Raw genomic sequence first — 24,609 nt, 5'->3', positions numbered from 1 at the left:
GAAAAACACAGGAATCAACCCCTTCCAGGGTGTCCAGGTGTGCTGGGGGAGGGGGCAGGAGTGTCTTTATGAGGTTCCCCCCTCTTCCCGGTCCGGGGTGCCTCCCCCACAGAACAGGACGTGGGAGTCACCTCAGCCGGCTGATGACTGAAACTTATGTAGTTTAGAAAAAGGCAACTTACACCGCAAAGACCAAAAAACAAATCTGAAAGTCAGGAACTAATGTGACACTACTATCTGTATAACATGCGGTCATAAATCACAAAGCACTGTCTTCTAAGGCTATTATTGATTCGTAGCTTGAGAAGGAAATTGGTTTCAGATGTTTCCAAATTGCTCACGTGTTCAAAACAGTTTATTTTCTCTGGGAAAAAAAGTGATGTGATTGGGATGCTGCTTTTAATGATCAATGCAATCAAGCTATGTTTCAAGAATCATCTGTTTAGAATAAAATTCTCCTTCCATATTAAATTTCAAAATGGATGTTAAACATGAGTTGAGAATTTGTTTGCTGAGTATTCAGACCCTGTGATCATATTTATCCCAAGAGCTGTCAGCCCAACTAAACCGAATAAAAAATAAGAAAACTTCTACTTTTCTAAATAAAGGCTGTTGTTCCTTCGATTGCCCACACATCTCCATTCCACGGAGAACAATCTACTGACCATCAGCCCCACCCACTTCCGCTAGGGCAAAGTCTCTTGGCTCTCCTCTTCTCTTTACAAGGCCGTGACATCCTCTGACCAGCACTTAAACATTCCACACACAAAATCTGGGGAAGTGTGGACTCTGAGGAATCAAGTTCATAACATCCCCAGAATAAACATTATTGTTAGATGTTGCTGAAAGGAAACATTTCCTTTATGTATCCAGGCTCCTACGCAGACATGAGTTTCTTTAATCACATATGCAAGGGGATTTGGGGCTGAGATAATTTAGCTATATTAGCTGTATTACCACTGTTCCTTTTTTTCCCCTCCTCACTTCTTAAAGGGAAATAATTAAGTGCAATGTTATATTGATGAAGAAAAAAGTGTTAGTCACAACTTCTGAAAGTTAAAATTCCCTCAGCAAATTACTTTGGTCACAACTTACCAGAAAAACTTTTCAGGAAATTGATTGATTTTCTACATTTTAGACTACAGTTTTAAATTGCTTAGGTGGAATACTAGTGTTCACAATCCAAAACTGTCCAAATTTTTCAAAACAAGGCTTATTTTTTAATTGAAAAATAATAATGGCTCAGAATTTTTTTTAAATTCAATAATCAAAGGTGCAACTTTCAAGAATATTGTGAATACTGAAGGAAAAGATATTGGTGAACTATGTAATATTCAAAAACATCTTGTTAAAGATGAACAGCAAACGACTTGTTTGACATTTAGAGCCTGTGATTCTATTGCTGAAACACAGCACTTTTCTATGATGACAGCTAAGTTTATGCATTACTTCAAATTACTTTGTTATCAAGGTCAGGATCCTAAGCTTTTACACACAAATGAAGTCTTCTCGCAATCAATTCATTCATAATAAACTACAGAATATGATGCAAACACAAAAATCTTAGATTTGGCAAGGTTACTAAAAATGATGCAGTAATTTTTCACACCTTAAGCCTTTCACAGGCATAATTTGTAACCTGAAAAATCCCAGGGTCCTCAGCCACCTGTGAAGTCACACTGTCCATCACATCCCTAAAGCAAGGCCGTGATCCATATCAGCCACCCCTGGGATCCTGTGTAATTCAGCTCCCGAGATGGTGCCTCTATCTTCCTTTACTTTAACTTGAACTGCATGGGGTTTTGTTGATGTTGTTGTAAACTTTTTTGCAGTTTTACTGAGATATAACTGACATAATACTGTGAAAGTTTAAGATGTGCAACATGTTCATTGATACACAACCATATTGCTAGTTACCTCCATCACATCACATAATTACCATTTCTTTCTTTGTGGTGAGAACATTTAAGACCTACTTCCTTAACCACAAGTATATATAATACAGTGTTGTTAACTCTATCACCATGCTGTACATCAGAGCCCAGAACTCATTCATCTTACAACTAGAAGTCTGTACACTTTGGCCTACATCTCCCTATTTCCCCCAAATGTTAGCCCTTGGCAATCACTATTCATTTTATTCTGTTTCTGAATTTGTTTTTTTTTAACTTAGATTCTACATATAAGTGATATCATACAGTATTTGTCTTTCTCTGACTTCTTTCACTTAACATAATGCCCTCAAAGTCCATCCTTAATGTCACAAATGGCAGGATTTCCTTCTTTCTCAAGCCTGAACAATACTCCACTGTATATGTACACCGCATCTTCTTTACCCATTCATCTGTGGACGGACCCTTCAGTGGTTTCCCGAATCTCGGCTGTTGTGAGTAAAGCTGCAGTAAATGTGGGAGTGAAGATACTTCTTTGAGATCCCGATTCTGTTTCTTTTGCATATATATACCCAGAAGTGAGACTGCTGGGTCACATAATAGTGCTATTTTTAATTTCTCGAGGAACCTCTATACTGTTTTCTTATGTTTTTTTCCTCTTTCTACAGTGTTTTCTATAGCAGTTGCATCAATTTACATTCCCACCATCAGTAAACAAGGATTATTATTTAACCACATCCTCACCAACAATTATCTTTTTGATAACAACCACTGAATAGTATGTTAAGAGGTCACTAGAATTTTAGGAACGGCATATTTTGATTTGACAAACATCTTTTTTATTGAGTTTCCTATGATCAGGGCTCTTATTTCGAGGAGCTGTGGATTGGACCTGGGATCCCAGCACATAAGATAGAATGGTATACCTAAGGGCATAGCATCTGAGTGTCAAGAACGGGCTCTGTGATACGGCAATAGGACAAGCCTGGGGGAATGCTAGCTAAGTATCAAAATGTCTGGCTGTCTATGTATATGCTCAAGAACTGTGTGTAATTTCTTAAGCTTGTGATAAAGTTCTGCCTCCACAGAACTCTGTATTCTCTAACATGTTCAAATACTGGAAATACTAATGCTTAACATTGAAGGCAGTCAGATCATTCATAACTAGTGAATTATACTACCAAGAACTTGTTAGAAAACTGTACTTTATACTCACATTTTCTATTAGGTCACAAATGATAGCATTATTGAAGTACTCAATGTGAGTCCATTCTATGTCCTAAAAAAGAAAAAAACAGAACATAATCAAATCCCATATAATGATGCTACAACACTACTATCTATAATACAAGACTTTGCCCATCTTACTATCTTCCACTTCCTCTCTGAAAATTTCCTTTATAAAAGTCAGTGTGGCAAATGTCATCTTCTGGTTCCCAAAACTCTAGTAATGCAACAGTCTAGCACAGACATGATTCGATTGAAATAAATGCCCTTGACCTGAGCTGAGACAGCCTCCCCTTCCAGACTCCCATCTGTGGCAATTTCCCATGCACTTTGCTGGCTCTGGGCCATTTACTCACCAGGCCCTCGGGTCAATATTACTTTGTGTATATTTACAGTGTTTATAAGGAAATAAGTCAGAACTTGAACCCAAGAATCTAAGGCCTAGATTTTTCTGTTCTTAATTTATAATCACAAGGAAGAAATTCATTTTAGAGTCAACCCCATGTTTAGGGCCATTAACTATTTCAAATGTAAAAATAGAACACTGCTAAAAAAAAGTATTTTCAACAGAAAGAAAAAATGAAAACCTAGGCACTGGTTCTAACACTAGCTACAAAGCCAAAGCTGGGAGGCCAAATGTAAACATTCTGTATCTGCTTACACTCTGTCCATAAGTGTAAACATTTATTTTTCCCCTAAGGGGAAGAGCGTTAATTCATACTACAAGCTAAGGATCTTCCTATATACTCTTAGAACTGGTTTAGACAATCTGTACAAACTGTTTTAAGTTACAGATCAAAGTTTCGGTATTCGCTTTAGGATGAGAAGACAGGAAGAGAATGAATCTGGCTTTTAGGATGTTTATGTTAAAAAAGGTGTCATTCAAGTATAAAATGTTTCTAAAGCATGATAATAATTCCAAATGGTAGATAAATATTTATGATTTAGTTTTTCAGTAGATGAGTTATTTTACTAAGTCACTGGGGATAATATTCACATTAGAAAAATCTATACTGAGAGGCCATGAAAAGAGGATTCTGTGTCTTTAATGACCTAAAATGACACTATAGAAAAATGAAGAAAAATAGGTAATATTACTAAACTATTAAAGCAATAAATGAAAGGGAAACAAAATATAATGCAATACAGATACAATAAAATTTCTCCTTTTGTCTAAAAATAAATACATTTATACATAGAAAAATGTTGGCTATTGCAAAAAACTCAGAGGGTGAAAACCAAGTATGTGTTTTAAAATTAAGGATGAATGTACTCTGTAAATATTACTTGATTATTTTCCAACTACATCTAAATCAGATAATACATCCACAGCACTAGCATTAATACCTGCTTTTCATTAAAATTTTAGAAAATCAATGCTTTTAAAGAGTGAACAAAGTCTTAAAATATTTTCAAATTGATACACAAGACTTTTTTGGTGTACTGTTCTCTCAAGTTTGGGCAAATGCGTGGCGTCAGGTAACCACCACCACCACAACCAGCCTCCAAAATTCCCCAAGCTGCCCCTCTGTAGCCACACACCTATCCCTTGGCCACTACTGACTATTATGTCTCTATCACTGGTGCCTCGACAGCTCTGACTTCTCTAAAATGACACACAGATAGGCTCATAAATATGTAGCCTTTGAATCTGGCATTTTTCACTTAGCAAAATGCATCAGAGACTCCTTCATGCTGTTGTGTGTATCAATTGTTTGTTCCTTTTCATTGCTGAGTAATAGGACCTTGTACAGATGTACGACTGTTCTGTTTAATCATCTCAGACTAGTTTCTTAACAGGGCACTATTTTATTTCACTGCACTGGAATCCCATGAGACTCAAGTCCATCAGCTGATGTCCACTGAGCACCTACTATGTGCTGAGCACTGTCCCGCACCCACAGCAAAGAAGTTCCCAGTCAGCTTAGATGTCGTAACAAACAAGCTTTAAAAAGGTACTCGATACATCTGATTGTAAGCTCATGTCTGAATAGTCTTCTGAAACCAGAATTTGTATTATGAGTTAAAAAAGGAATACTTAAAAACTTTTTTCAACATTACCTCCCGTATATACTCCTCTTGCTCTTCTTTAAGAGTCAGCTCAATGAAGATTTGCTGCAGCTTTTCATTACAGTAATTGATAATGAACTGCTCAAAGCTGTTGTCCTATATGGAGAAAAATGAAGACAGCCTTATAAAGCATGCCAGCAGCACTCCCACGACAATGCAACTCTAACATCTCACTCCACGAGAAATGTCACACACTGTCTTGTGGACCTAACCGCAGCCCAGCACACAGCTCCCGGACAGAGGCTGAGCACACTGCAGGCACGTGAGAAACGACTCACGAGTCAAGTGAATGAATGAAGGATACACAAGTTATGCAGTTTTAGAGAATGAAGAATTTTAGTTGACAAATAAGCAGCCCACATATGGTAAAAGTGAAAAGTAAATACATTCCCCCAGAAGATCAGCAAAGAAACAGTGAGATTCTTCATCTCGGTCACCCAAGTTCTCAGTCTTCCATTCTCAGGTAAACCCTGGAGCTCGAGAAATTCTTTCTTTCTGAAAGAGCTCTTAGAGCTCTTAGTCCCCTACCCAGGGTCACATCCCTCATTCTGACGCTTACATACCAGCACTTGTGAAAAATCATGTTATGTGTATATGAGCATGTACATGTGTATTCACACCTTTTGATTAGTTTCATATTAATCAGTCTCACTGGATTTTACATTTCAAAAGGGTTGACTATACATCTCTTGCTCACCAATGGAAGCCCATGCCTGCAGCAACTTGCACCTGAGCAAGCACTCAGGTGAGTGAATGAATGAATGGAGGACTCACAAAATACAGACTCAAGGGAATCAGTACATCAAAATCATCTCCTAGCTAGAAACAATCTCCTCTCAGAAGGGTCACACATGCAGCACTTTTATGATTCTCAGCAGTTTCTTTGTCACAGTAGAGTTATCGCCTAGGACGATCTATTCTTACACCATTTCTGAACAATCTGCAGGTCTTAATGTATTGCTGTTCATATAGAGGGCACAAAATGCATGTCTGTTGGATGAAAACACTTCACCAAGAACCACACCATTCAGAAAGAAGCATCTCTGGCAAATAAAACTCATGATTTTCACCTGTATCCCCCACACGGGGACACGGTGGCAGTGCGGGTGAGTGACGGCAGCACCACTGACTCTTCTCCCACCGGGGTGGGCAGTCCTGGCCTTGAGGCTAGGAGCGGCCACCTGTACCGGCAGGACTGAAGCTCGCCACCCTCTGTGAATACTCAGCAGCTGCCTTCAAATCTCTCCATACATGATGAAATCAAAAGTCGTAGGTTTCTGAAAGCTGACCTTTCAAAATCAAATTTAGTTTAACCAGGACAAATTGTAAAATGATACCTAGGAGGGAAAACCTAACCACATACTGTCCTATAGGTTGGCTAAGGATTTCTAATCACTAGTAAACGAATTAATCCAGGGAAATTTTAAACTCTAATCCATAAAGTACACATAAAATATATTATCACTGATTAATCTTTTAGTGTTAAATGTTGAAGATAAAAGTTGTGTTTTTTTTTAAATCCTGAAGGTTCTTACTTAAAAGGCACACAATTATCACCAGAACATTCAATAAATATAGTCCTGGACATGAAGGTCATTCCCCAGCACTCATTTTCATGTAAAGTTTTAAAAACCAAGTGCTCCAATTCTCAGAGATTAATTAATTAATCTAGCAGACTAGCAGCTGATGTCAGTATGATATATCAATAGATGCCTTATTATAATCAGTGTAAGGCCATTTATGAGAAAGCCTGGCTTTCCTAGTTTGGTAAAATACATCTGTATACAGTGCTACTACCCCAAATTAACACTTGTACATAAAATTAAAATTTTAGTGATTTATAGGAGCAGATCTTTGTTTTTATTTTAATTCATGGAGTAAATCCTTTCTGTTATTTAACAGGTTTGTACCCATGGAGCTATTTAAACAAAATTATGCTAAATTTTCAAATGGTAACTAGTGAGAAGAAGGGAGGGGAGAACAACTGGTGTCCTTGACACAGTATGTGGCTGTGAGCAGCTGGAGATATGCCTCCAGAACAGGACTATGAGATAAATACACACAAGCGAATTAGGAACCAATGCAAAGCTTCACAATCACAATACAACCTAAGGCGTAAATCTGAGCTAAAGTAAATTTCTCCTCAATTTTTAAAAGTTCTTGTATGAACTTTTTGGTAAGTTCTTCTATAATACACTTCATATCCACACACAGTTAATCAATGGCCATTTACTGCAAAAACTTCACACAGTTGGAGAAGCTATTAACACAGGCGCATGCAACAGAGCAGCAATGCACACAGTCCATACTTACTGCATTCTGGGGCACAAAGGGACAGATCACACAAAATGCAGTCAGTTCTCAATTTGCAATGGACTTCTAAAAGTAAACTCTGATGGATAGTTATTTATTGGTGCGTATGACAGATTTTATCATCCAGGCTATATTTCTGATTGGCACAAACCTTGAGATCAATACATGTGTCCCATCAACTCAAAAGACAGGATCACAATACCTACTCTACATGTGGTATCTGAATTAGAGTTCTGCTAGATGACAGCTACTCAGGATAAAAGCTGTTTGCCTGAAATAATATATCATATACCCTGCTTGAAGTCCTAAGGCTTCAGAATGTAGTACTTCTAATGCTAAATTATCAGCAAAAATAAAATGTGTCTGACATATTCACTCAAAGACTTGTGGACAAAGTTGGCAAGTCACCAAAAGAGTGAAGAGGTTCATCGAGATCCAGGGCACCCCTCCCCTCTTTCCCACGGCGGTGACCCATTCCTGTGGTACACGTGCTGTGTCCCCTTCAAATACAAACAAGAGGGACAGGAGAGTATTCTGGAAACAGCCTAAGAACAAAAACTTGACTCTGACCTCAACCTGCTGCATACAGAACAAAACCCAAAATCAATAGCACAGTCAATAAAGCAAAAGCCAGCTTACTTACTAAAACACCTTGCATTTGTTGCAAATCTACCTCACAGACCCCAAACATGCCATGAACTGTCAAAGAATGATTCATTATTGCTGAAAATGAAGGCAATCATATTTCCTGTGATTAATGTTTACATTGTTGACAGTGTCCCAAATTTTGGGGAAATGAGACTTCACAAATCATTATTACATGTAAGTTGCAAAAATTTACAATTTGCAGAAAATTAAAGAACAGCCTGGTACTAGTTCATACAGTTGCAACTTGCACATACTTAATTTCTTCATTTATATAAGCATTAAATATCACCAGGTTCTCCTGCTCCCCTTTATAAAAGCTAAACTGGGTCAAGGAGCCATCACATGAATACACAGGCGCCAAAGCAGCTTGGAATTTGGATGTTTTTGGCTTGTTCAGAACTGCGGGTGGCCAGCAATCCCTGAGTCGGGCTCTCTCTTGTGCACGACAGTCCTCTGAATCAAAGTCTCCAAAGGAGGAAGTAGGCAGGAGCATGTTCTCATAAATGACTCACCTCCTCTCCCTCCAGTTTTATATCCATGCTCCACGCACGGAATTTTTCTCCATTGTCTAATGCACATTCATCCCTAAAGACTGAAGGATAAAACTAAAACTCTTGGCACAAGAACATACTGAATTTTCCATTAGACAATCCCCTTAAATGAAGCTCAGAACCACCCTTACCCTGGTTGGACTGCTCTGGAAAACACAAGTAAACAGCAAAGTGTCTGGGTTCTATACCATTCTACACTGTTTACAAAGTGTAGACAGGTAGTAAGCACTCATTGGATTTAGAGATATAAAATACACCAACATTTTATAATCTAGGCCTTCTATTAAGAATTCTAGAGTTTGAGTCCAGCCTTTCAACGTCAAAAAAAAAAAAAAAAAAAACCCACAAAAATTTGTACTCCCAAAATTCATAGCCAGTTTATACTCATGTCAACCATGAGCTTCCCACTTGTAGTGATTTTGAAAGATGAATCAAAAATATTGGCCTGTTATCGCATTTGTATATTCTCAGTAATAAAGAAGGCTAATGATGTCTTATACTCTTTAAGACAGATATTTAAATCTTATACTCTTTATAAATAATAAGCATTGAAAGCAAGATGTAAAATAAATGAGGTAGCTCCTTCAACTCCATCATTAGGATGGTGGGTGGGAAGGAGTCTGCAGATGAACTAACCCGCCTGCCAATGCAGGAGACACAAGAGATGTGGGTTCGATCCCTGAGTCAGCAAGGTCCTCTGGAGGAGGGCATGGCAACCCACTCTAGTATTCTTGCCTGGAGAATCCCACAGACTAAGGAGCCTAGGAGGACTACAGCCCATAGGGTTGCAAAGAGTCAGACACTGAAGCAACTTAGCATGTAGATAATGTAGGAAACAGGGGGAAGTTCAAACTCAAAGATCATAACTTACTTCAGCAAAAAGCACTATTAATTACATATTTAATTGATATTTCCCATAGCTTAACACTTTCATCTGAGGTCAAAGTTTGGATGTAACAGGTTGGGTTGGGTGGGGGTTCCATTTTTTACATACAATGGAGTCTTTTGCATAACAAATGAAAAGTACATTTATCTAAAAGTTCTAAAGCTTTGTAACAACACTGTTTTAGGAATTGGGCTGTATTATTGTTTTAAAGTGTGCTGTTGGTCTTAGCAAAGGTTTACTCAGTGGAAAACCCTTGGGCAGTCCCCATTTATAATGCTCTTCCTACAGAAAAATACAATGCGTTTTAACAATCCATTTTTAAAAATCACAATGTCAAGAAGTGGGCCCCAGATCAAGAGCCACTTTTTTCCCCCAGAAAGTTAACTTTGTAAACAAAAAAACAATCCTCAGAGTAAGAGAGAAACATTTAACATTAAAGATTCTCCTTATCAAAAGACACTCACAAAACTGACTGACTGAAGCTATAGAAAACTTCCCTTTAAATATGTAACATTTTTCTTTCCAGTACCTACTCAAATATAGTCAATATTAGAAAAACAGCATTCTAGTTCTCTTAAATACTTTTTAAATATGCTGTGACTTAAAAAGTTATAGCAACACTGACAAACAAGCATATACATGTTATGAACAATATTAATTCTTATCATTTTCATTCTAAAATCTACTTTCAATCATCTCCTTCCTTTTCAACTATAAGTTCTCCAGCATATAAAGGATGAAATTAAATACAAAAAGCTGGAAAAGATGTTCCCTGTAACTAGAATCAATCTTCTTTTAAAAAATATTTTAGAAAACAAATCCTATAATCATTAGATGAACTTAACCAGTTGGTCTCACACTGACATTTCCCCAAATATCAGTTAGATTCTTTAATTTGAAACAATCACGGCACCTCGCCTATCACAGCCTTACTATATATGGCCACTTTCAATGAGGTTCTGAGAGCAAGACGAGTAAGAATGCCTGATTGCAAATAACAGCATCTGGCCTGTGCAAAACTAGCTCAGCCATATGAGAGGTAAAATATTCAGTTACTGCTCTCCTGCTTTGGTCTATAGGATACTAACAAGAGTTCCCCAGTAAACCACCTGTCCACTCTATTAGATAAGTACTTAGAAAAGAGTTCAATCAATTTAGATTGCCCGACATTGTTTTGAATTCAGTTTCACTTTTTTTAAAGAATAGCATTTGCTACTTTATGGAGATGCTGTAAATATTTCTCAGAAATCTAAGGGCATGTTTTCAGTTATAAGAATATCCAAGCTTAATTGTGAAGATTTGGAGTGTCTGGATTATAATTCTCTTTTGCAAACCTGAATACGTTCTACCAGGATGTATAGCTAGATTTTTCTCCTCAATGAACTTTAATTCATTTCACCTTATTTTTGGTATCAATGTCCCACTAATAGGTTTTCCAAACTGACATCAGATCACATGTGGCCAGCAGGGCAGAGCCATTCACCCAGCTGAGACCGGAATGTTTTGCAGTCAAATGCATGTGTCATCATCCCATGGTTTAATGCATCAGTTTCCCTCTTCCGTTTAGAGACAGACCAAAGTAAATGAAAGGTTTCCACCAGCCCAGCTGAAAAACATTCTCATGGGAACTGTCAGTAGGGTCAAGAGGCAGAATTAGAAACATTTAAAAAAATTCCTTCTAGTCCTGACAATTTTTAAAGTGATGCTCAGGGCTTTCTAAAAGGCAGCACCTTAAGTCCTGCAGCCATTTTTCACTGAAGAAAACAGAAAGAATTTTCTCTATATTCTATGAATTTATTTTCATTTGAGTGAACAATATCACTGAAATTTTCATTTTTGCACTGATGTGGATTCTGAATATCTCCTCTTAGGTCATATTCTGAGCCGTTGCACGCAAGCTTATTGTACATTTACGATCTCAATTATCTGGGTTCCTAGTGTTCAACCTGATGAGCTCTGACATTTCCACATGTTCCAATTTTGCTGAGAATCCAGGAAAATGTATAATAGGATCTGGGGTGTTTGTGTGAATACATTAAAAGAAAAAAAACAACTTTCTAATTCTGAATCAAAAGGCAGGTAAACATATCTTGAAAGAGCCCAACCAAATCCCTTCTCTGCCTTTGCCCCAAATAAGTTTGTTTCTAAAAGAAATAATTCATAAATAGATTATTAAAAATCAAGATGCTTGAAAGATTAACTGAGAAGGTTTAGACAGGAAAATGGAAAGAACAATTAACTATAATGAAAAACAAATCTTAATTCTCTCAAGAAATGGGGGGAACCCCATTTACTAATTTACGGCATGGAAAAGGAAAATTAACTTCTAAAGATTTTATGGCCATCATAAGATTTGCTGTAGGCATACAACTGGTTGGATCTGGTCTGTTTAAAAAGAGTAAAAGTATAACCGGTTTAGTTTTAGGAACATTATATACACACAGATTAGGTTTAGATTAAGATGAATTGTGAGTGAGGCAGGGCATCTAGTACAGAGGTCAAATGGAAAGGACACCATATGTGCTTGGAATTTACAGTTCACACTGAAGATTCCTGTTTATAAGAGCAACCTTGACGGCACATTGGAATGACCTGGGAACCTGAAACACTGCTGCTTGGACCCCAGGCCCAGAAGTTCTGATCTATTGGTTTTGGTGCAGCCCAGACAGCTGGATTGCCCAAAGTTCCCCAGGTGAGTCCAACGTGTAGCTAAGTTACAGAACTATTGAACTGGAGTCATGATAGAACATTGGGTTGGCTTCATCTTCCAGTAAGCTCTAATTAGCCATGAGAACTTCAGAACTTTCTTCTGAAGAAAGGAAGACCATTTAGAAACATAATGCATGCATTTTCAGAAAGTCCATAGCTATAACAATGTTGAGAAAAATGGTGATAAAACTTGCAGAAGGAAAGCATGTTTGGAAAGGTAGGCTTGTAGAAAAACCTGAATTAACCATAAATGAAAAATATTCCTGGATTGCTAAAGGGTATTCCACTCAGTGCTAAGTTACAGGAAGTTTCCACTTGGAACATCTAAATTCTGTTATGATTAGGTCTGCTTGTTTGTTGTTCGTTGGTTTAGTCACTAAATTGTGTCAGACTCCTTGTGACCACATGGATTGTAGCCCACCAGGCTCCTCTGTCCATGTAATTTTCCAGGCAAGACTACTGGAATGGGTTGCCATTTCCTTTTACAGAGGATCTTCCCAACCCAGGGATCGACCCTGTGTCCTGCATTGGTAGGCAGATTCTTTACCACTGTGCCACCAGGGAAGCCGAATTAGGTCTATAATAAACACTTTAAAGAGAGATCTAATTTCCTGGTTAGAGCTTCCTACCAGAGTCAGGATGTGTCCTCAGCCAGCAACAGACTCTCCCATCTTAGAACCAAAACCATAAGCTCCATGAAGGCAAGGAACATCTTTGCCTTGCTTACCACCAGCACTGGGGGTACTGAATAAACCCTGGGGATATGACTCCCTCACTTACACATGGTCAAACTGCTCATGAGGTATAACTCAAGGTGGCAAGGCGTGGCAGGTCTCTTTTCCCACAGCTAATTAGAGCTTATTGGAAGATGAAGCCAACCCAATGTTCTATCATGACTCCACTATCCTATTTAAAAAAAGGTTCCATGTACTGTGACAGGACACTAAACGCTCGCCCATTAACATGGATCAATGAATTTTTTCTGCCAAAGCAAAAATAAAATTAATTTGATTGGAGAAATATCAATGAATAGATTTTTTTTTTTTAACTTTCTAGTGAGATCTCCATTTTTGCCCTGCACATGAAATCATCTAAATGAAGATAAGCAATGTGCTGGGTAAGAAACCTCTTTCCCTGCCAATGGCAAAGAATGACTTGGCATTTAGTGCCCATCAAGTGACAGTGTCCTGAGGTCTTGCTGGAAAGAAGCGAATTTTAGCACCATGACTTCTGAGTCTACTCAGGCAATCCTCCTCATGCACAAATCCCAAATTCTTCCTCTTACCAAGGGACTGGGAGCTCTCCTTCCTAGAGTCTGCTAAAGGCACACCAATAGAAGCAGCTACTATGCTGAAGGGCAGACTTCGAGGGCAGCAGGAAGCACAAAGGGCCCGTGCACTCTTCTACCAGCACACAGATGAGTCCTAGGAAGGCGCCCCACAATGCCCAGGAGCTTAGAATGTTGACAAAGATGCAGAAATAGGGAGCATTTCAGAGACTTAAAGCATTTGGGTTTTTTCTTTGTCTCCAGATACTGGGAACCATGTGAGTTTGGGGAGAAAAGTAAAGAAAAGCCCAGTAGAAGGTCTTTTTAAAAATAAAAAAGGCCTAAGATTTAGGTCCTGAGTCTGACATATAGTAGCCATGTAACCTTGGGATAGTTACTTGACCTTCAAAGTGCTGCTAGCTGCTGCTTCTTCTATAAAAGGAGAAATAATAGCAGCCACTCCATGAGACTACTGTGGCAATTAAATCAGACAACATACACAACACTACAGGTCTTGCATATAGGCAGTCCTCAATGATTATTTCCCTCTAGCTGTTAAATATGGAACTTAATAAAGCAAGCAGAAGGCATAATCGCCAAAGTAAATGTTGTAAGAAAAAGGCATTGACTAGAAAGGCCTGGCTGAGCTGCAGGAAGTGAGCTGATGTCTTTTTTGTGACCCTGTGACACTGATACTTGGAACATGTAAATTCTTTGGGTGGTCACTCTGGGTAGGGCCTTGCTGTTTAAAGGAATTCACAAATTACTGGTGGGGAGAGTTAAGAAAGGAGGAGCCTGATCTACTCGTTATTTTTCCTGAACCAAACTAAAATATCAGTGCTAAAAGTAAGACTCCTTTAGGTCTCACTTTAAGTGAGAGTCCTTTAAGGATGCCTAACAGGTCCTTAAAACAGCTTCTAAATGCTGAAGTTAGCAAGGGGGTAAATACAAAATTCCAATATAAGTCTATCATGTTTAAATATTTAACTTGCAATGAATATGGAGTCTCTTAAAAAATTTCATTATGAACTTTTAGCTGAAAATTTCTTTCAACCTGTGCAGCAGAACTCATAAGATTACAGTTGGATGAGACCTGGATAAGACCCAACAAAGCACATAATGCAGACACTCTCTGCCTCAGTCCTAGACAGATGAAGTAACCAGCTCTGGCCAGGCCACACCCCAGCCTCTGGCTCTCCTATTTCTGGCTTTTTTTTTAACAGCACCATCCTATCTGATTTTCAAGCAACCTACAAGTGAACAAACATTAATAACTACAGACAGAACGTCTATATACTTTGTTAAGAATTTCACAGTAAGAGTTTCGAATTTGCAATTTCAAAAGTCAAGTACTAATGGAAGAAAGTTTTTTTAAACAGCATAGTCTCCAAAATGCTGGATCTCAGCTCTTAACACACACACACACACACACACACACACAACTGTGACATCTTTACAAAAGTTATTTGTAGATTAAAGAGTCATATTAATTATATTAAATGTTGTCTACAGAACACATGATTTAATCTCCAACTGTTCCACAAAATAAAGATAATAACAGTAATAATAATAATAAAAAGCAGCTCACCTCAAAAATTTCGAAGCCATAAATGTCCAAAACACCCATGACTTTCTTTCTCACTTTTGTTTGTGCCTTAAAAATAGTTTCAAATTGAAGGGTTAATTTAAGCATTACATAAACACTAAAAGCATAACAAGGACTATAGACATCGATTTCAAGTTAATTGCGTCTCAGGCCTAGAAGAATATAATTTAGGTTTTTTTATTTTATTTATTTATTTATTTATTTTTTTTTAATTTAGGTTTTTTTAAACACGTGAAAGAAGAAAGCCAGTTTATATTTGAAAAGTGTTTATTTGAAAACTCTAAACAAATTTAGTATTTAAAGTCTTTCCTAATTTCTTTGTCTTATATTTATATAAAGATTCCATTTGTATGGAAATCTCCCCAAAACTTTAGTAATAGATGATTTAAAGAAGGAATCATTATGCTTTCTTTATCAGATGCTATATTAGATGCTTAATTATAAAAAAAGAGATCACAGGGTCTTTCAAAACCATCTAGTCCAATACTCTCATTTTCTTGAAGAACACATTATAGCTAGACTGATCCAGTGATCTCTTCAGCCAAGTGTACGTAACTAGGCACCAGATGAGTCACAACCTAGACCTAGGATGCTCTCTTTCATAGCAACTCTGCAAATACCATTAGACTATTCACTGGTGAGATTTCTTATAACATGCATGCAAAACAAAACAGAACTGCTGACAAATTTCAATCCTAAACAAGGGAAAAGCTTTTCAAGGAACAATCTTGGTAAGTGCTAATCGATTACCTGATTATAAAATTAAAATGTCCTTAACTTAATGTTTATACTCTGAATATCATTTATTACAATTATTTATTTATCTGTTTAGAGAGATTCAGTACCTTAATGCTTTCATTGATTCGATTTACCAGCCATGAAAACAACCTGCTGTAGAGGTTTTTAGCCAGAGCATCACGAGCATAATAAGCCTATTAAAAAGAAAAAGAAAAACTCAGTACCCACAATTACCACAATGCTTAATTTCAATAAAATAATGAAGATATTTTTAAAAGATATTGAAAACTCTTTTATTTCAAATTTCTTTTCAGAGGATTTTTATTGTACTCTGGATGAACAGCCAAGCCATTAAGAAAACTGGGCAAATTGCTTATACCCGGTTATTATACTTTTTTGCATCCCAGGAAACTAATTTTAAACACTGCAAAGGCTTTCTCCATAAGGATATTCATCTCAGTGTTATAGAACAGAGAAAAATCACAGGCAATTTAGATGTCCAACAACAGAAGCATAGTAAAATAAACAAATAAGTGCCTGGTGGAAGGGAAGTTACACAGTCATCACAGAATGATTGTTATAAACATCAGATAATGAAATGAAAAATTCCTATTATGCCTTGTGATAATAAAAAGTATACATTTATTATAATAACAGCTATTTTTTAAACTACTAGATGTAGGAAATTCAAAGGAAATATATTGAAAATGGTTTTGATTGATGAGATCTGTAATTATTTTTCATCAATCAGTCTTTCGAGCATTTAAAAGAATTTTCGTAATAAGCAGTATAACAACATGTTGTTGGATAATACTTTGTATAAAAAAATAAAGTGCTTTCATTTGCTTATCTGTTTGAAAGCTGTTCACAGCTACTTAACAAAGAATAGGTAGAAGACATCGATGTCTCTCTGACCTTGATTTAGAATACAAAGCCTGGAGAAAGTTGGGTTTGGTCAGGAGACCTAACAGACCCTAAACAAACGTGCCACGGGTATGCAGGAGTAGGTACTAGTGATACATCAGATATCATTGCTCTGGGGTCAGGCCTGGAGATGGGCAGCAGCAGCCCAAGAAGAAACTGGCCCCAGGAATGGAAAGAAGAGGTTCCGTTGCTGTTTTTAAGACTAGACATATGTGTGTACTTCACTGTTTATAAATAGAAAGTTGGGCATTACAGTTAAAGTAAATCATTATATTTTTATTTTATAAAGGACACAATATACTAGATTGTGTGAAAATTCTTTCTCTACAATTCTTCTTTAAATGAAGTGTGACAACTTCAACCACAGACTCACTCCATGGTAACATACTACAGCTGGGAAGAAAGTATCTCTTCCCTTTATCTGATACTTCCACGCTAATCCCAAACCTGTCTCCCTGAGTCTCAGGCAGTTACTCCAATAAGGGTTAGAAAATCCACCTCGACGTTGGTAAAAAAATAAAGCCTGACTGTTCAATACTATACATGGGGTGGGGGCTGGGGAGCAGAGAGAATAATTCCACAGAAGAAAATGTATATAAAATGCTGACACAAAGACAGAATGTTTAATTTAGAAGAACGGTCTTTCTCCAAAACCCTTTCTTCTAGGTTTTGTTCTGTTTTTTTTCCTTAATAGATAATTTAAGTGCCCAGAATAGTGCTTGGCACATAGTCCGCAGGTGTATCTTGAAGTGTCCTCATCCTCTTCTATGGCCTCATAAACCTAGATAATTCTTTCTTAATCCTTTCCCCTTTCCTCTTATAAGTTCAAGTCATTTCCAAACACTACTTTATTTATAAACAGACTCTATTTCATCATCACATCATCCAGCTCTCCTAACTGTATGCAACTTGCTATAAACAAACCACTGTTTCAGGATGCAACTGAATGAATAGTGACAACTTATTCTGGTAAACTGCTTTATATTTTTTAAAGTGCAACCACTGACAATCTTAATCGTCCTTGTTTTGTTCAAATACTTATTTAAAAGTCTCAAACTCAGATGCTTTCAGGGACTGCACAATAGAAATCAATGGGAAATAGCAGGGTCCAAGGAAGCTGGAGGCTGCACTCCAGGTTAAAGGTACTCAAATTAAGAATTTAAAAAGTAAGCTAAGACAAGAAAAGAAATAAGCCAAAACTACTCTTCCCTCAAATATTCATCAAATAAGACACACCGGCTGAGCTGCATCTGGCCTCACGGTTGTCAGTCTGCTACCTGTAGCTTCTTGGGTCTGACTGTGCCACCTCATCTCCACAGTAGTGTCCTCCACAGGAAGGCTCATTCCCACATACGGATCATGAGTAAGGTGTGCAGAAACGAGGGAAGACCGAGTGCACAGCCTCGCCATCTCAGATTCTAGCACAAATGACAAGACAGTTTCTGCAGCTGATGAAGCTCTTAGAGAAAAACCCCAGGAGGAATACGCTTCCATGATGATGTCCAGTATCAGGCGTGACCCAGGACAGTAGGGTAAGTGGAGACACAGAGATGCACGGGCATGGGGCCCACCTTCTGGGAGCTTAGAGAGGAATATGGGCGGTCAAACAATCAAAGGGCAAGTTCCAGAGGAGTTTGCAGGAGAAAAATGAGTTCAGAGAAGGAATAATCAGGGCCTTATGATCACGGAAGGCTCCCTAGATGAGGTACAATTCAAGGACAATCTAGACAGCAGAAGGAATTAGCAATGACATGGATAAGCAGAAACAAAGGCCCCAGGTAGAAATAAGTATGGCATTTAGAAAACTATCAGGGAATAAACTGAGAAAAGCCATTTAGCATCAGATGACAGGGACTCTGGAAGCCAAGGAGCAAGTATGTGGTAGAAGCTGAATAATAACTCTGTCGTGAGTTTCTGCTATTTCAGTATTAGTCATTCCACCTGGAGAAAAATCTAAATGCCTTGGGGAAAATGAGGCATAGGGCAGTAAAGACGATAATGGGGCCCAAGAACTGAAGCTATGAGGAAAAGGTAATAAAACAAATCACATCTTGTAGGAATCAAAATCTTTTAGGCCATAAGACTGGTAGAAACAAACTCTCTGAACCCTACAACAACAGCAACAAAAACTAGAATAAGAAGCTGAATAATCTAAGATCTCAAGCCAATTCTTTTATGCCAATGGTTAAAAGAATGGGGGAAAGTTTTACCCAGTGATGCAAGGTGACTCAAGATTATAAATGTTAAGAGGCACCTGGTTCTGATTTCTGTACAGGATGATTAAAAAGCAAGAATAAAACACACACTAAAAAGACAAAAATACATCCATATATATATAATATATATGAAATATTCCTAAAGGGCCTCTTAAACAGATATTTTCTCATCATATCCGTATATACTTCACCATCCCCACTCTGGCTATTGAAATATTCTCAAAATGGGACCTCGGGGTGGACAGTAGCAGCAGCAGCATCACCTGGAAATTTGTTAGAAATGCAAATTCTCCCATCCTACCTCAGACCTACTGAACCAAACACTCCAGGGGGTATGACCTGCAAACTGTGTCTGAGAAACCCTCCAGGTGATTCTCATGCACCCTCAGGTTCGAGAACCACTGTTGCATACAATCCACTCTGACATCATTTCTAGCCATGTAGCTCTGAATCCTCTTTACATGTTTATAGCCTTAACCAAGCCTGATCAACTCTTTTCTGCTATGTACTCCAAACCTGGCTCCTCTCACAATTTTCTTTCTGAAATACCATTTCATCCACTCTTTATACATCTAAATCCTTCAAAGACTGGCTCAGAAATCATCTTCTCCAAAAATCCTCTTTAATCCCTTACGTCCCTACTGATGGTCTACACGGAGGCTTCCACTATGTGGGCTTTCAACCAATCTTTCTTGATGAGGCAAGTGACTCACCATCTGACTTTGAATGAGTGAGGTGGACAAGGACAGACATCGTAGCAGTAGTAATAACTTAGGAAGAAGGACATATAGCAGTTATAGCTAGAAAAGGATTGTTACACCTCAACTTACATAATTATAAAGGTATAGTATTTTCATAGTCAAAACTGTTCACCTAAAATAAAAAATCAATGTTGAAAGAAAGCTAAAAGCATGCATGTGTTTTGGGTTAGTAAGAAAGACTAGCTCAGAGCAGTAGAGAGAAAGACTAAGCCCACTCTATGTCTTACAGATTCTTAAGGCTACCTACAAGGAGGATGAAAATACAGCTAGACAGAACAAGCCTGAGTGGGAAAAATTCTGAGTTAACCGTTTAATTCTAGCCCAGATCAACACTGACTGGTGGGACAGTGTCTAAGCCATAGAACAAAGGATTTACACTGAAAAGGTCTATATAAGCTCCTACATACACAAGCATGCCAGAATACATCTGTTCATCCATCCTTGAACCAAAGGAGAGAAGACATAAGCAAGTCAGACTTGTGTCTTAGAAAGACTGCACTGGCCTGAGTGTGGAGGGTAGAGAGGGAACAGTAAGAAAGGCAGGGAAGCCAATCTGGTCATTTAACCACAGCCAGCTCCCCCCGCTGTCTTCTCCAAATCAATAATGGTGCTTGGGCCAAAAATGTTGAGAGTCATCCTTGACTCTACTCTATCTTTTATCTCACACATACCAGTACATCAGCAAATCTTACTGCATCCCCTTTCTTTTTTTTTTAATATAAATTTATTTATTTTAATTGGAGGCTAATTACTTTGCAGTATTATAGTGGTTTTGCCATACATTGACATGAATCCGCCATGGGTGTACATGTGTTCCCCATCCTGAACCCCCCTCCCACCTCCCTGCATCCCCTTTCAAAATACACTTCTCATTCAAAAGCCACCGTCGACTCTGGGTTAGCACACAACTGTGCACGCCCCTGAGCTATGAATGTGTATCCCCCTCCCCCAAGTCCGTATGCTGAAGGCCCAGTGTGACGGTATTTATAGAGGTAGGCCTTGAGAAGGCAATTAGATTTAGATGTGGTGGTGAGGCTGGAGTCCCCATAACAGGACTGGTACCCTTAAAAGGGGATGAAGACACCAAAGCTCATTTGCTCACTCCTTCTCTCTGCCATGTAAGGACACAGTAAGAAGGCAGGTGTCTGTATATAAGGAAGAGGGCCCTCATCACGAATTCGACTGTGTTGGCACTCTAATCTCAGCCTTTTAGCCTCAAGAAAAATAACTGAAAAATAACTGTTTTTTGTTTAAGCCACCCAGTCTACAGTATTCTGTTATAGCAGCAAAGTGACTAAGACACCCTCTGTCCCTTATACTCTGCTGTCTACACTGCAGCCAGAATGACCCCTTACAAGCAGATCATAACACCTGTGCTCAGAACTCTCCAGCTATTTCTCAGCTCACTCAACCCCTCTGCCCCGAACACGATGGGTCTCCCTTACTCTGCTCTACTTTATTCTCTTTGTCCATTGCACTTATCACCTGCTAGCTTGCTGCGTGAATTTTCTAGGTCTACTGCGTTGTCTGGCTCCTCCTGCCAAAATTTTAAGCTCCACAAAGGCAGGCATCTTTGTATGTCTAGTTTACTCTGTACCCCTAGTGCCTAAACCAATGCCTAGAATATAACATGACAGGATAATAGCCTGAAAAATAAAATTTTTGTTTCCACTTATACAAGATTCTGAAGACTTTAAAAACTCCCTTCCAGACATTATGTTGCACCCACCTGAGCCACATTCAGTGTAGTTGAAACTTTCTCTTGCTTGGCCTCAACCGTCCGGAAGCTGAAAGCTCGCTCTAGAACTGACTGGTCAATGCCGGTCAGTTCGCAAATTTCTTTTAACTCTGTTGTGGGGAGAATGGTCACAAAGAGTTACTGCATATCTGCTGCTAATAATCTATCACTTTCAAGGCTTACAGTGTTCTTTCTAAATCATTTTCAAACCAATCAGTGTAAAAGATATAAATCAAAAGACTTCAGACTGAGCTGTAATTACGTTTCTGCTCAGTTTCACTAGACAGCTTTTTCGACTCAAAGCAAGTTTTACTTTCTACATTAAAAACTGGGCAGAAGTTCAAAGTCAGTCTTGTTCAACAGGGCCCGTCCTCCACTGACTTACCATTTTTATCTTTGATCTTGCTTTCATCTAAGCCATTCACTCGCGATTCGGGCTTGAACTCAATGTTCCCCAGCTTCAACACCGCAGCCACCACCTCTAACACAGACTCAGCTTCATGGTCCATGAAACCCACGATCTGCATGGCATTCTGGGGGAGAAAAAGCACCTGTTTTCTGTCTGCAGTTCTCTATTATTTAAAAAAATAAATCATAAAACAGACTCACCTCTGAAAAAAAATCAAAAAGACAAAAGAGTAAACTTTCCAAGAGGCAAAACTAACATCATATGGAAAAATCTGAACGAACTTTGTGGCCAACCCAATAATGAATGAACCGAATTAGAATCAATGCGGGGCTCTATCTTGTTCGGTGGTTTGAAGTTCTGAATCAAGGAGCCCTGGGGTATTTCACGGGCTGTGGCAAAGAGGAAGATAGAGGGAGAGAAGGTGGAGAGCTGAGCCCTCGGTTCCCATTCCAACTCTAACCAGCTGTGTGTGTGTGTGTGTGTGTGTGTGTGTGTGTTTTCATGCTGGAGTTCTGCTGCTAGAAACAAAAACAAGCAAAAAACCTCACATAATCTCGTACAAAAAAACCTCCTCATTTATTTTACATATGAGAAAAACTGTGGTTTGCGAAGGTGAAGTGCTCAATTCCAGGAACTATGGGTAATAAGGAACATTCATCCAGTCATAAGTTTTTATTGAGTGCCAATGATTTGCCAATCAAAGTAGTCACAGAACTCGTCCCAAACTTAAAATCATGACCAGGGATCAACAGGCTTCCATATGAGGCTGTTCAGACAATTTAGAAAAAAATGATACTCTCAAGAAACGTTTTCTTTTTGGAGAACAGCCCAATCTGCTTGCTTACTTATTTACTTCCCTCAAGCCCAATCAATCTACCTGCCTATTTATTTATAATGACTAGGTTACACAGCAATGGGAGTACTATAAGATTTATCATTCTAGAAAATTTTCAAACATATACAAGTCTAGAGAGCAGGAAAAGAACCACATGTTATATTCACTCACCCCTAAAGATGAACTGATTCCAATCTTATTTTATCTATAATCCAGCCTATTCCCACCCCTGCTACTATTGCAGCTGTATCATCTGGAAGTAAATAACAGTTATCGGGATCATTTCCTAATAGAAGCAATTTTCCAAGTGCCTCAGAAACATAGAAAGCAGAATTTAATTTAAACTAATTTTTTTTCTAATGAACACAAATGATAATTATTCTGTTTTATGGAGGATTTTTCAAAAACTATATATAAACATGACTTTCTGTCTGAAAAATAGATTTGACTTAACATGATTGTAGGACAGTTTTCACATGTGGAAATTAACTACTGAGCATTGGTTATAAATACATTTGGAATTTCAGGACAATATAAAAAGTCAAACCCCAAAATAGATAAGAAGGCTCCTTTTGATAAACAGTAAAACTGCATGCTCCATAAAGCCTGGTCTTCTCTATACCATATGACGATTGAGCTAGTAAAATATCGAACTAATAAAAATACAATAAATTCTATAATTCTAAAAGCTTTGGGAGCATGAGTTAGGAATCAAAGAAAAATCTAAACTTTAACAATTCTGATGAGCAATAGAACATTACCCATTTTAAAGAGTAATAAAAGCATTACATCTTACCCTAACGGTTCTGAAATTTGCTGCATCATCCACTCCATTAACTTTGGCCGAGTCCAGACCCAGGTAGTTATATCTGCTGAAATCCCGCTCAAGTTTAAGCTTATCTATTGAATCACACATACGAGTTGGTAAGTTACTTCAATAAATCTAATAATCTTTAACATCTCATTTCTTTAACCCTTCAGATAAAAAGACTTTCATACTATGCATTGACCCAAAGAACAAAAATGAATGGTATCAACTCAAATATATCAGTAATAGTATTTGTCCAAAATCATCTTTATCATGTGTACATATTGCAAACTTTTTTTTTTGCAGACTCTTTCCATATTTTGATTATTTATCTTCAATGCGCTCTTTCCTTATAACATATGATGTCCGTCTAGTGATTCTCCCACTGTTGGACACTTGGATTTTCTCCAGTTTGTAATAATAAATAAAAGGCAGTGATGAATATCTTCACACAAAATATTTTTTGGATTCTTTTGAATGATTCCATTGGGGTGTAATCCAAAAAGTGGTGTGCCTGGGCAGCAGGATTTGATTATTTTATGACTTCTTCTGCTTTGCCAAAAGTCCTCACTTTGAAGTGATGCTCAGAAGCTCTAGGCAGATCAGTCCTGACAGCTCTGCCAGATTTATCCTCTTCAATAACTTTAGCTAATACGTGTGCAGGGGCTACTTCAGTGCTCCTTCAATTTACATTTGTTGATAATTAACATCTACTTCTGCTTTATTGACTATGCCAAAGCCTTTGACTGTGGGGATCACAACAAACTGTGTAAAATTCTTCAAGAGATGGGAATACCTCCTGAGAAATCTGTATGCAGGTCAGGAAGCAACAGTTAGAAATGGACATGGATCAACAGGTTCCAAATTGGGAAAGGAATACGTCAGGGCTGTATACTGTCATCCTTCTTATTTAACTTATATGCAGAGTACATCATGAGAAATGCCAGGCTGGATGAAGCACAAGCTGGAATCAAGATTGCCAAGAGAAATATCAATAACCTCAGATATGCA

General features: G+C 38.1%; 1 protein-coding gene across 5 annotated transcripts in view; it reads right to left on the bottom strand.

The window, feature by feature from the left end:
* Positions 1 to 24,609, bottom strand: part of MYO1B (myosin IB) — a 187,243-nt gene that overhangs the window by 34,630 nt on the left and 128,004 nt on the right. For all 5 annotated transcript variants that reach the window (XM_070458468.1, XM_020892734.2, XM_020892735.2 and 2 more), the window contains exons 9-15: positions 23,587 to 23,690; positions 21,932 to 22,079; positions 21,538 to 21,656; positions 16,015 to 16,101; positions 15,152 to 15,217; positions 5,181 to 5,285; positions 3,109 to 3,171 (exon numbers count right to left, since the gene is read on the bottom strand). In XM_070458468.1, the coding sequence (XP_070314569.1) occupies positions 3,109 to 3,171; positions 5,181 to 5,285; positions 15,152 to 15,217; positions 16,015 to 16,101; positions 21,538 to 21,656; positions 21,932 to 22,079; positions 23,587 to 23,690 (692 nt within the window). The remainder of the gene's footprint in view (positions 1 to 3,108; positions 3,172 to 5,180; positions 5,286 to 15,151; positions 15,218 to 16,014; positions 16,102 to 21,537; positions 21,657 to 21,931; positions 22,080 to 23,586; positions 23,691 to 24,609) is intronic.

Source organism: Odocoileus virginianus, chromosome 30 (assembly GCF_023699985.2).
Source record: "Odocoileus virginianus isolate 20LAN1187 ecotype Illinois chromosome 30, Ovbor_1.2, whole genome shotgun sequence".
Taxonomy (NCBI): Eukaryota; Metazoa; Chordata; class Mammalia; order Artiodactyla; family Cervidae; genus Odocoileus; species Odocoileus virginianus.
Note: the sequence above shows the minus strand (reverse complement) of the source record. Positions and strands in the feature narration are given on the sequence as shown.